Raw genomic sequence first — 14,056 nt, 5'->3', positions numbered from 1 at the left:
TCCATATCACACTTGTGTGAGTTGAATATTGGATCAGGATTGGCTCCAAACTATTTGTGATGTCACAAATCATGCTTGTAGGTCCGCCCCTTACAAGTGGATTTTCAGTGAGCTCAGAGAAACTTTCTACTTTCAGCAGATGAATGTGAAAACAGCTTTCCAGTGTCAAACTGCACATATATCATTCTGCACAGTGAAGCTCAAACATTCAACTGAAGGAACTAGAAGAAAAACATTTTTGAGTGGAGGGAGACTTTAAGTAAAAATGTATAATTTTTGTACCAACAAAACGTCTGTAATCACTTCTTCATATTTGGGGTGTAGGTTCCATTAACCAAAATTAAATTTCCCAGGAAGTTTATTTTTCAGAGCTAAAGTGTGCAGCACTCGCCCATGTGTGCATTTTTCCACATGGTAACTATCTGAGTGACACAGCTTCTGATAAACACTTACAATACACAAGGATTTTCCCACTCATGCTAACCTATCGGCGCCAGCCAAACTGCAGTATGTAGTTAGATAATACAGGCATGCCAGCCCTGCAAGCTAATAATAGCACATTAGCTTCCAGTAAGTTTTTTTGGAATAACAGAAGGTTTTAGTATCATGAAGGAGTAAAATATAGTCTGCACCCACAAGCTCAAGTTACTGAAGGGGTGGTTTGAAAACAGGATAAGTCCTTATCTGAGCGACAACCTACTCTCTTTAAATAGTTTTGGTTGTTGAGCTTTTCCATTTACATTTTAGGGTTTTAGCTGATTTTTAATAAGTAAACAGATCAAGTGTGTGTGGCAATTTTTTCTTTTTTTATTGGATGCCTTTTTAAAGACTATTAAATGAACATTATAGATTCTGCCTCCAAAGTAATGTTGCGTCTCCACTTCCTCCTCCTTGTCAGCATGTCCTTGATAGGCACAGGATGTGGTGTTGTGGGGATGTGGGGGATTTGTAGTCCTATCAGCCTCCCCATACGCAGCCCAGATAAGGCTTTCGGGACAGGGGCAGAGGAAGAGGAAGTGAGTGGGTTTACAGCAGACCTACTTCCTGTGGACCATGGGCCCATGTGGACGAGAGTGATATGCCCCCCGTGGCTGCCGGCACTCTCGTCACACAGTCCCACCAAGTCACTTCCTAAAAGAGGCAGCCCTCTCTGAGGGTGACTTCCTGTAAGAGTATGACCTCTCTACCACTAAACAGAACCTCAGCGGAACAAAGACCTGGGACTACCCATGGGAGCTTGTGTGTACAATTCATATATGCAATGTGTGTGTTTGTGTGTGTGTGTTTAACACTGCCACTCAGGCCTTTACTCCAAAGGTTATCACCAGTGAGAATCTCAGCCCCCAGTCCCTGCTCATCTCTTTGAGTTTCACTGGCTCGGAGCGAGAGGGGATGATCAGGTTACATCCAAATGTGTGTGAGTGTGTGTACCGCAAGTGGCATGCCTTGTGTTGCTTTGCAAACACACAGAGTAAACGCCCTTGCTGCCCTCCAGCCCACCCTGCTGCTCTTGTGTTTACCTACAGGTATTTGTTATCTAGCTTCTCTTTCCTCTCTCTCTCTCTAAACTCTTAAAAAAGCTCGAGGTCTTTATCTCTCACTTGAATCCCTAAAGCAGGTATCCATGTCAAAAGGACCAAGGGGAGGGGGCCTCAGGAGGCAGCATGTTTGGTCTGGGTCAGCCCTGGGTCAAGCTTTGGCCCAGTTGACACACATAAAATCAACCCTCCAACCTCCCGCATCCAAGGTTACTCAGACTCACAACGCGCCCAGTTACCTCAAACACGGTATTTCACATCTTCAGGCTTTGAAGTGACATTATTGCCTAGACTGAAACAGAATATTTGAACAGGTAGATGTTCAGAGTCACCTGAAGCAGCAAATACGGTTGTAAATGGACACATTGATTATTGCAGGGATCAAATCTGTGACTACATCATACAAGAAAAAAAACTACACAAGGGATCTGATATTATATGCACTTGCACTATTAAGCGAGCGCACATATGCAGAAGCCAGGTTTGAATGTTAGAAGCTAAGGGAACCCTGACAAAAATTAAAGTGGCATCGACCCATATTCAATGATTTAAAAAAAAAAAATCCGTAGGGATACAGGTTTTGACCAAAAATGGCACTTCTGCTGGTGTTTTCCTGGCATGAAATTGGCTTTGTGCGAGTGTCGTTTGGAGAGCCGGCTGGTAAATTCTCCCGTTCTTTTGTTAGAAAAGGGGGGGCTCCATGCATAATGGTCTTAGCCAGGGAGGTCTGGAACTGTGTCCATAAATTGAATTATTTCAATTTGAGGGAGAGAGAGTGAGAGAATAATGGAGAGTGGCTGTGAGTGAGTGTGTGTGTGTGTGTGTGCGTGTTGCATTTACATGTGAACATATGCATGTGTGTTGATGGAGAGGGAGACTCATTTTTATTCTTCTACGGGGCTCACATTTACAAGTGAGAATATAAACCAAGTTGCAGGAGATTACAGAGGAGGCCAAATGTTACCTTGCAGCTGGAAGCTATAGTGGATAAAAAAGACCGCTGGTCGAGGCTGCCGCCGCCACAACTACAATTTCCTGTCTGAAAATTACAGTTTCACTATGACATATCTTTCTATTCTTACAAAAGAGATTAACAGCACAAAATAAAAACAAATTCAGTGACTCTTTGAGGGACAGTAAAGCAAATTTAGAGGCTAGACAATTTGTCCTAAATATGTTTAATCATGAAAACTGTATTTCTTCTAAAAAACCTTTTGAAGATGAACTCTTCAGTCATATCTACATGTTGAGATAAAGCCATCTTCCAGCTTCGTAAATGCTGAAACAACAGATATGTGAGTGTGATTGTATGTATATGTTTGTGTGCTGAGGTGGGGGTGGGGTGAAAATATTCCTGACACAATATAATCGGCAGGGGACCATATGGCAAACTGGCAGCAAGCTATTTATCTTTATCCTCTTTGGAGGCTAAAATTAGCACTTTGCTGTTTGTAGCTTTAAGCTGGACTCCAACTACTGTGATAGGGCTAATAATAAAGAAAAAAAACAGCCCAGCTGGCATAACTACTCCGCCTCCTCTACCTTCTGTTTCCATCCTTTTCTCCCTCTTGCTAACTTTCTAACTCTCTCTGTCTCATTTTCATCTCCTTTTTTTCAATCTCAAGCAGAAATAACCCTTCCTGGCAACACCGCCCTTCATTTTAAGACCAAATTGTGTTAATCTGACCATTAGGAACTGTATCAATATCATATAAGTGTTGCTAGAGCCAGGTTCCCTTATAAGCCCGTATGTCAGGAAAGCCAGGATTTCCTGAACACGGACCCCCTCGGCTAGCTTAAGACCGTAGGATGATGGGGCTAATCTCTTTATCAAAAGCTTAAATAAACGTTGCTGCTCTGTGCATGTGTGTGTGTTTAAGTGAGTTGCTTGTTTGTGTGTGTGTTCGTTGTGTGTGCCAAGGGGCCAAACAATGCTTCTCCACTGAACAAAGTGCTAATACTCTGTCTGTTTGCTCTCCCCCTCCTGCCTCCTCCATTCCTCCTCTCTCTCTCATTCTCCCACCGTACAAGCCAATGCCCAAAGTATGTCTCTTTCATATTCATCTAAAATTGATAACTCTATAAAAAAAGTGGTTTAATTTTTGAAAAGTGAAATGCATAAACAGGCGGAAAAAGCTCATCTGGACCCAGACTCCTGTCATCCACTAGCAGAGGTGGATCAGGGTCTTCCCTGAAAAGTTAACATCTCTCTGATCAGGGGCCTCCTGGGTCCTGAGCTCAGCTCCTCTTCAAGGGATGATTTTCTGTCTGTGAGAGCTTGCATGCGTGTCCCAGTGTAATTCCAGCAATTTGGAGCTGAATTGAAAGCAGACAAAATAAGAAGAGTGCAAAATTTGTCACAGCGTAGCATGGTGACAAATTGTCACCATGCTACGCTGTGACTAGTTTCCCATGGCAAGATCTTCCACAGACACACACACACGCAAATAATTTCACAAGTGAATGAGCCTGCTTAAACTTTTTTATCCCATTCATTTGCATGACAAGCACATTACCACATTTAAACTTGTTACTTGTCTACATTTGCAAATCACAGTTAAAGAATCACATTCCAGAAGGAGATATCCAGTAATTTGACAAAAGTGGCATCTTCTTTTTGGAGATGATTACACGAGAACGATGCAAATTATGGTGCTTCATACAGAAATAAACCTGAATTGAGTCCTTGGTTGACACTTTTCAAACAAGATCTTGAATTTAGAGGTACTGAATGAAAACAGCTTCATGTTTAAATGTACAAATCATGTGTGGAAAATAACTCCTCTGTTCCTAATTTTCATTTCCTGCATACACACACACACAGAAAAAAAAAAAACTGCTCCAGATAAAAATCAAAAAAAAAATTCCACGTTTACACATTTAACTTTCTTGTCATAATCTCCCCACCATGAAACACAAGAGACCTCTACAAGGCAAAAAGTGTGTGTAAATAGTATCTTTTAGCAAACACCAGTAATTAGATATAGGCATTTGGCATTCACGCCAGTCGCAAATTAAAGAAGAGCGCTTCCTGTAAACAAACAGCGAGAATGTGTCTACATCATTAGCGTGCCACAATTATAACATGGGAGCTAAAGATACATTTCCCTCCCGCTTGCACTCCCTCACTGGAGCAAATGAAGTAGAACCTCTTCTTTTTTTTTTTAAATGAATGGCTGTTGTACCCTTTCTTGGAACTGCAGTCAACTACACGGTCTGATCCAAGTGAATTTATGAGTAAAATAAGGAAGATAAAAGGCAACTTGGTAAGAAATAAGTAACATAAATGATACCGATGTTTTCATTTGAAAGGCTCTCTGAACAGAACACATCCTAAGCGAGCAGAAAGGTTGAGTAAAAGCATATGAGAGATAAGGGGGAAAAAAGGGAGAGAGGAGCTATTTCGTGTGCATGCATGTCACGAATGAATATGTATTTCATGTAAATTGTGCACACAAGGCATATTGTAATGGTCTGGGCTAGACTTTGCATTTCTTTGGTCATGCAAACATGCCCACATGTAACCAACAGACGGAGAGAGAGAGAGAGAGAGACAGAATGGATGCAGGAGTGCTATAAAGTAACAGAGAGAGATGGGGAAATCGATTCCTCTGAATATCATCAGAGAAAGTGAAAAACAAGCACATAGTGAGATTAGAAGCCATGGCGAGAAAAAAAAAGGAGACAGAGACACAGACGTATGTGAGAAAATAAAGACACGGATGTGTGCAAATATAAGGGCTCACATGATGATGTGTACACATGCTCAACAACACGTACAGCACATAAATCCCAAAGTCAAACAGTCAAATAGCCCCTGACACCTTATCAAACTGTTTTATGACTATTACCTTCCCACAGAAGATATGTTCACTCAGGCCAATAAAACACGAGTTAGTGGACCTGATTGACAAAGCAGAAGATGGTTTCACATGTGAAAGGAGAGGAGAGGAGAGGAGAGGAGAGGAGAGGAGAGGAGAGGAGAGGAGAGGAGAGCTTGAAAGATGCCAATAGAGATGGTTGAAGAGGGTAGGAAGTCACTTTGTTTACCTATATTTTAGACTCTTTTCTTCCACATGACCCCAGCGGCCGGGTGACACCAGCCCTAATCCTAAAAGCAAACTGGCCCCCCACTGTGAGAACCTGATACAATTTCCTCTTTTTCGAGAGGGGCAAACTCAGGCCACTCTGAGTTTGGTTATTGCCTAGGAGGCAATAAAAAGTAATCGAGGGCTATCGTTTTCCGGGAGGCGAGTCGCTACATGTTAGTTGATGCGTCGACCGCCGTGATAGAGCGGGGTCGTAAAGATCTCAGTGAATCTGGGAGAGCGAGGTCGTGATTGGACACTGAAAGGCCAAACATCTCTTTTCCCATGTAACCACAGATAATAATGTTTGAGATGCAGTAAATCCAGTTGAGCCTGAATAAACTTTGCTACCGGCAACAGTGAGTTGTTGTGGGGTGTTTTCTCAAGGTATTTTGAGGTGTAATTACCCTTTATGGCTTTCACATATTGATTTTCATAAACAGCATGTGAACAGAAAGTTAGGTTTATGTTCCTGTGACCCTGCAGATACTAAACAGTTTGTTTTTTAATGCTTAGACACATTTTACTTTAACCCTCAAGGGGACGTAGCGTAAGTTTAAGTTGGCCTGGCCGCTTCTCTTTCACCTCTGAACTGGCAGAGAAGATATTGCTGTTTGCTAGCACCGGTGTATACGCCTCAATAGACTCCCAAACAACACTCAGCAGCACTTAACACACTCATCAGGGATAACTGCTCTCTCTCTTTCTCTTTTCCTCACTCACTACAGAATTTTCACACACACACACACACATACACACGCTGCTCCAAAATGCTTTCACAGCATTCACTCCGAGATTCTCTTCTCTTTCCTCCTCATTTTGCTCCGTTTCTTTCTCGTTTTCTTTCATTTTGTCTGCTTCCTCTCTCTCTCTCTCTCTCTCTCTTTCTTCCCGTGTTCACACTCTGAGGAAATCAAGGAGAGAATCGTGTTTGTATCTGCCAGCTACTGTACTTACACACACACACACACACCTCCAGTAATACAGACTGCAGACTAATCAAGGGAGCTGCACACCTTTTATCTATACCACAGAGCCTCACATTTAAAGAGATTACCAGGAAAGCTGGACACCAGTAAGACAATTACCGGACGGAGGATCTTCCTCAATAACGTCTAGACAATGTCTAGACAACCTGCACGCAAAACTGAGTACTGTTTCTCTGAATTTCTATCTTTCTATTTGCGGATGTAAAAAATAATAATTAACGCTTTTGATATGTGCATAACTGGATAAAAGCAGAAATTAATGCTTTTGAAATTAATGCTTATTTCATATTAGTGTCTGGTTACAAGCTGAAATTTCACCAACCTTTAACTTGAACGTTAAATCGAACTTCTTTGTAAGAAATTAAACTGCAAGCTATCATATTCATACTCTCAAAGTTGTCATTGTATACGTGCCAATGCAACCAATATGTGTTTTTATGTCTTTACGGTTCCTGTTAATTAAATTGCATCTAATTCTCCTCCACAGAAAAATTTTCAAGAGCAGCTACAGGCTACTGAGAGAGAAAAGCTAGTCGGGGAGGGGGATACATACAGAGAGACACACACAGTTCTCTCTTCCAGTCTACTGGACAATCGGACCAATTAATCGGTGACTTTGAGGGGGCCACGTGAAGCCAAGTGATTGGACGAGCCAAATATGGCTTCTGATTGCCTGGCACCCCTGTCCATGTCCCGGTTTGCCCGCCCCAGCCCTGGAGACAGGCCAATGAGGAGCCAGAAAGCAACAGCTCCTCTGTGGCCTGACCTTGTTGGAGGGCACAGAAGTCGGAGGGTGGATGGATGGATCACAACATCGGGAATATTCCAGCCTGATCGATGGGAATTCACAGCCGATGGAGGTTTTATACAGTGATTCAGAATGAACGGGATGATGCTGTGTCAAGACATGATATTAAAATACATATTAAACCAGGAAAGCTGACTATCCAAATGTCTTTTAGAGCCACATCCTGGAGACGAGGGAAGCCAAGTGCCACATCCTCCACCAAGATGATCCCAGCTGCAATTCGAACTGGCAACCGTTCGGGGCAAAGATTTCCTTTTCAACCATTACCACAGGTCTTTGCATTTGAGTGATACTTTACAGTGACTTCCTGAGCTTATTTGTTTTCTTCCATTTGTTATAGGGCTTGTTTTCATTCAGACTCACATCAAAGTGGAATTCACTCTAATTATCAAGTGCAATGCAGGAGATTAGTCCAGGACAAGGAAAAATTAACATATAAGACTTACACATATGCACATTTAGGTCCGTCAAATAGCAAATATCAGCATAAATTTAGTGTTCAGCATTCTTGCAGCTACACCAGCCAAAAAAAAAAAAAAAGCCTTGGAGCTAGATATCCGACCAACAACCAGAAATCTCAAGCCACTACTCAGACACTAGAAATGTATGCAGACAATAACACATAGCCTTACAGGGAGCTATTTGCCTTGGCGCGGCGCACTGTACTCTTTACAAACGGTCTGGGTAATTGGTGATACATATCTAATATCGCCAGTCATCGCCTCACTCCCTGGATGTTTCTGACAAGCGGAGAGGGAAACCCTGTAGCTTTCAAAAACAGAGCAAACACTTTGCTCCGCTCCTCTGCTCGACTCACATGCAGCTGCCCGATTCAGTGCCTGAATGTTATTCTGTTTCCCTCGCACGCCAGGCCCTCGGAGAAGCCAAGGGGTGTCCTTACAAATTCACACAGGCAAAGAGGAGTACTTTATACTGGGAGAAAAAGAGACAGCCCGGTCATGTCCGTGAGGGACCCCCTTCCATCGCAGGCATATATGATCTGTTAGCTTTCCCTCTGCCCTTCAAGCATTACTGTTCACAGAAAAGCATGATCCAAGGCACAACAGCTACAATGAGGTTTCTCCAGAGGGCTTCTGGGTATTAAACAAAGGGGCCTGTTGGCAGGAAGCTAGCTAGCAAACAGCTGGGCTAATAGAGTGGGACTAATTAACTACAGGGCCGCTCTCCGACTCTCCCTGTCGAAGCTTGCTGGATGTTTACAAAGATCTCCCAGAGAAAAGGAGGAGAAAAATAAGAGGCTTTCTTCTTTGTCTGCTCTTTAGGGAGAGAGGAGACACCCAGGACCGATTTTAATGACATGTGTGAAGCAAATGTGATCCTCCCTCCATTTGTTTTTTTCTGAATGCCAATGGAATTTAGTACTGAAAAATACCATCGGCATTGTGGTCAAAGCATAAACACCCATAACTAAGAACTCAGCATGAGCATTGTCACCACATGCAAAATTTAAAAAAGTAATTTTTTAAATTGCTCTCACTGTCACTGTGACACTGACAAAGCACTGCAAAACATCTGCTGATGAATAAAAGGTCTGAGGTTTATCATTAAATATCTGACTTTAAAATAAATGACATTATCATGTTATGAATTTGCATTGGAAAGAGTATCTTCTCTTGCAAACGGGTTCAACAACATGCACAAGGAGATCTCTGATCTTACGTAATGCCGAGACCTCCTAACAATTCCTGCAGCTCTTGGATTTGAGAGTGTGAGTGAGTGCTATGTTTCCGGGTAGGCATGAGGATTTTTTATACCAGTGGGCAGTGAACCGTTCAGAGAAGAGGGCAGAACGGAGCATGTGTTTGTCTCAGGAATAGCCTCAGAAAAAAGGCTGAGAGCGAGGAGACTGGAGTTCACTAGTTAAAGGCCCTCGACCATCCAGCATCCTTCCTCTGAGCTGTTTCGCTCTGCTGGAGGGGGAGGATGGGAGGGAAGAAGGGGGCAAACACAGAGCAGGACGATGGTGAGACAAGCTGGGAGGAATTAGGGGAAAGATTGAGCGCAAGAGGAGGTGTAGAAAGAGAGTAAGAGGGTGGATTGATAGACTGAGGAGAAGGAGTGCAGGGGGTGGATTGAAGGATGGATGAGAGGGAGAATGGGTAAAGGCGAGAAAGATAGACATTAGCCGGGCAGCTCTATAGGCAGAGGGGAAGAAAATGAAGAAAGTGGAAGAGAGAGAGACAGAGATGGAAAGGTCAGTGAGAAAGCAATCTGTGAAAAGTAGAAGAGAGAAAGTGGTCGGGGAAAATACAAGAGAAAACATGAAGAAATCGTTAGAGAGAAAGGGGAATAAGAAAAGAGGGTGAGAGAGAAAGAAAGAGCAGGAGGAGGGGTGAAGATAGAGAGAAATAAAGAAGTCCAACTGAGAAAGAAAGATGAGAGAGAAGAGGAAAAAAAGAGATGATAAAGTGGGAAGTGGAAAGAGTGCAAGAATAGCAGAGAGACAAAGATGACATAAACACATAAAGAGGGTAAAAGGAGGAGGAAGAACAGTGAGAGCAAGATGGAGAGAGTAAAAGGAACAAAGAGAGGTGAGAAAGGGAAAAGGAGGATAAACAAAGGTAGTGTTTTAGAGTGAGTGGGAGGCATGGAAGTTAAAAAAAAAAAAAAAAAAGGGGGGGAGGAGAGAGAAAAGCACGGGGATACATAAGGAGAGAGAAACCGACTGAGAGCGAAATGAAAGAGAGAGATGCAAAGAGTAGGTGGGAGACAAGGGAAAACAGGAGAAGACAGGGAGGATGCAAAGATGAAAGAGCTAGAGAGAGAGAGAGAGAGAGGGAGGAGAGACGGCGGGGTGAAGCTGTCGGGGAGAGAGCGAGCAAAGTGCCAAACAGATAAATAACCAGCTTACTGGGATTACCAAGTGACTGACACACAATTTGCCAGAGCCGATATGACGTGGCAGTGATAGCTCTTAACCCATATAAACCTGAAACCAGTCCAAGATGTCCCCCGGTATTTGCTGTTGTCACTGTGTCCTGATGTGTGTGTGTGTGTGTATGTGTGTGTGTGTGTATGTGTGTGCGCACCCACATAAACACCACATAAACAAAGCAATCACACACACATATACAGACATCAATGCATCTGCAAGTTTCAGAAAGAGGTTGAAAGAAATGTTTATTGCTACCTGGTTTTAAAAGCCTAAATTTAGAGAAATACACAACATGGCCAAATGTATGTGGACACCCGATCACAAAATCTCACTCCAAATCCATGAGTATAAACATGCTGCCTGCACTCTTCTGTTAAGGCTTTCCAACAGATTTTACCTTTGGTCATAGTGTAAGTGGAAATATAAGTTCATTAAAGTTATGAAACTATAACAACAGTGAATTAATAAAGTGGCAGTAAATCCAGCTGTGTTTACAGATAATAAAGCTACCACAGCTACTTTGTACAGTCTTACATTTACCTAATTTAGCAGATGTGTTTCAGGAGTTGCAGATACCAACATGCACGCATCATGTTTAGCTCCCAACTCTCCTGTAACACGAATCAAAGCGCCTCATTCATTAAACTGACACATGCAGAATGTGCACATTCATACACACACACACACTAACCCACATTTTACCCTCTAATGAACTTCCACAACAAACAGAAACCTACAATAACCCGGGGAGAGTCGGAGAGGAGAGAGAGTGAGATATGAGGAGATAGAGAGAGAGAGAGAGAGATGATGGCAGAGAGAGAGAGAGAGAGAGAGAGAGGAGGCGGGCCAACATAAGGAGTGGGCCTATAATTGGAAAGATGTGAAAAATGAAGTGTCAGTTTGGTCAATAGAGGGCAAAGGTCACAGAAGCAGGAGCCCAAACTCGGCACAGACCACGCTCATTAGAGTGACCAATCAGATCGTGCCTGGCTGCCCAAGACCATTAGTCATCAAAGGTAGAGGCGTGCACACACAAACACACACAATGTTGCTTTGTCTTCCCCTGTTTCCCTGTAATTTGACTCTATTTTTATCAGTCTGGATTCCTCTTCCATATCGTCTGTCTATCTTTTATTTTACCTCAACTAATGTCTCACCTCTTAGTCCCTCAGCTCCTCACTGTTTCTTTGCTAGAGAGAGCATTACTGAGTGAGAAAGCAAGACAAACAGAATGTGATAGAGTGCGAGAGAGAGAGAGAGAGAGAGTGTGTGTGTGTCTCTGTGTGTGTGTGTGTGTGTGTGTGTGAAAGACACAGAAAGAGAGAGGATGAGACAGAGTGTGAGACGGACAAAGAGACAAAGAGAGAGACAGAGTGTGTGTGTTGACTATATAAATGGCTGCTCGTTGGAGTGGAAGGCATGGCGGCGCTCTCTGCTCCCACCCAGGCTCTGCCTCCTGGCACTGGCAACCCTGCAAACTGCTCGCCTTGACATCGCCTTCAATAATATATGAAGTTGCTTTTTTGCCTACAGTTTGTTTGCAACGCCGCCCCCCCCCACCACCACCACCACCACCACCAACCCATTCTCCCACTGCTGCCTCTCTCTCTCTCTATCTCTCTCTCTCTCACACACACACACACACACACAGATATTCTTTGAGTGTACACACATCCAGCATCAGCAGAGTAGTCTGGTCAATGAGGGATTACAGACTATATATTGGACTCTTTAAATTTTAGGTTTAACACAATATAAATTAAAAAAAAATATAGCTAAATTCTGTGCACATGTTACATCTTGCACATTTAGTTATAGTTCATATCCAGAAAATTTTAGTCTAAGTTCAAGTACATATATTGTCAACCTGGAGTGAGGGTTACAAGCTTCAAAGCCAACACTTCTTGATGGGAGATGTAACTAATCATTAATGTCAGAAGAAACCTCTCCAACATGCCAGCTTTTCGTGTTCTGCAAATTACAGCCTTGTTTTTAGCCTAACTGCCATGTATTTAATATCCACCAAGGATCTGAACTGGTTTTTTATGGGCCTGCATTTCCTCAAAGAGGCGCATGCAATCCTCCAAACAATACTAAAACATGAAAATCACCATCTTGTGACAAAATATTCCTGAATGCTCAGAAAAAATCCTTCCAGAGACTTAATTGGTAGGAAGTTATGCAAACTAAATATTGAAATATATCATTTAATACCAGCAAATGCACACAAACCTAATATGTCTGGGATGTAAAGCTAACAGCACACTGAGGGACTGTAACTTAAAACAAACACAAGTCACAGCATGGCACAGGAAGTCAGAAACTGCTCTCTGATGACAGGACCTGGGTACGAGCCATCTACCACACCATGTCTGCTCTTCCAACGTGTCCCTTAGCAAGACAATCCAGACGCACTCCTCTCTAACTGACAGCAACCTCTGACCTCTCTGTGAGTTATTAGCAGCAACTGCATGCTGTTGCAAAAGCTCGTTCCCTCTGCAAACAGTGTAAACACACCTGTCAAACCTTATCTGACTCCATACTGAAGTTTACTGTTATGTACTCAATGTATATGTTATATCTGATAAATATACTCAGCACCTCATTCTACATGTTAACTGTGTTCCTGTCCTCCCCTTCACCTCCACTTGATGGATAGTAAAAAAGATGCAGACAAACAAACTTACCCTGTTCACTGCTGTTGTCGCCGCTGTGTGATGTGTGTCCGCCGCTGGACGGTCCCGGTGTGCCTCCAGAGCGTGTGGACGCCGTGTCGTCATGATCTCTGTTCCAGGACGTCTGTCGTAGCAAGAGAGAGGACAGTCAGTTAATATAATGTCATTTTTTTTGTTGTTTTTTTCTTTCATCTTTAGTTGTGTTGATTTTATTTGTAATTTCTTTTTTTTAGAAAGCCTTAAGCTTGCATATTTTATTGTCTTCTTTTAAAATTTTATGTCTATATTTACTGTACATTATGTGCAATGAAGCGTACACACACACACAAACACACAACTAAATTCATCATTTGCCAACTCTCAGCCCAGTCACGCAGTATGTGTGTGTGAGCCACTGCAACAATCTTATGGAATGAGGATTATTGGAGGCTCGATGAAGAGAAAGGCCCAGACGAATAGCAAGCGAACATGTTGTATTAGTTCCCAGCTTTCTGAGGCATGCAATCCACGGCTGCCTCCATTTGGCTCAAACCACTAGCAGATGAAAATACAAAACAGCTACAACTTAAGATAGGCCGCAGCAAGCGCCAGGGAGTGATGTCATCGACACAGAGCAGACCAGAGAGACGGAGAGAGAGGTAAATAACTCACAGTATTGCTGCTGAAGTATAAATCCTCTGTTTTGTCCAAAAATTAAACAAAATATAGATCCATCTAACGTAGATTTAAATTTCATAACAGAGCCGAGTCAGAGACATAACCAAATAAGCTGAAAAGTTGTCCCACAGGGTTTTTCCTCGAGTAAAAATGAAACCAGAATAATGAATGACCGACTGAACTGAAACTGACATTATATAGACGAATAAAAAAAAGTTTCAGTATTACCACAGAGAGGGAGTTCATTCTTTTCTCCAAAAGTCCGAGAAAGATTCATAACGACTCAACAAAGACTAGTTACTTCCTCCTGGTTAGTGTCTCCAAACACAAGCAGCTGACTAGACAGGAGAGACTCAGAAGACCTGGATTTATATATAGTAGTGTGAGTGTGTGTGTGTGTGTGTG

General features: G+C 42.6%; 1 protein-coding gene across 2 annotated transcripts in view; it reads right to left on the bottom strand.

The window, feature by feature from the left end:
- Window positions 1-14,056, bottom strand: part of meis1b (Meis homeobox 1 b) — an 84,290-nt gene that overhangs the window by 55,464 nt on the left and 14,770 nt on the right. For both annotated transcript variants that reach the window (XM_067610751.1, XM_067610752.1), the window contains exon 7: window positions 13,007-13,118. In XM_067610751.1, coding sequence (XP_067466852.1) covers window positions 13,007-13,118 — 112 coding nt within the window. The remainder of the gene's footprint in view (window positions 1-13,006; window positions 13,119-14,056) is intronic.

This window comes from Thunnus thynnus, chromosome 14 (genome assembly GCF_963924715.1).
Source record: "Thunnus thynnus chromosome 14, fThuThy2.1, whole genome shotgun sequence".
Taxonomy (NCBI): Eukaryota; Metazoa; Chordata; class Actinopteri; order Scombriformes; family Scombridae; genus Thunnus; species Thunnus thynnus.
Note: the sequence above shows the minus strand (reverse complement) of the source record. Positions and strands in the feature narration are given on the sequence as shown.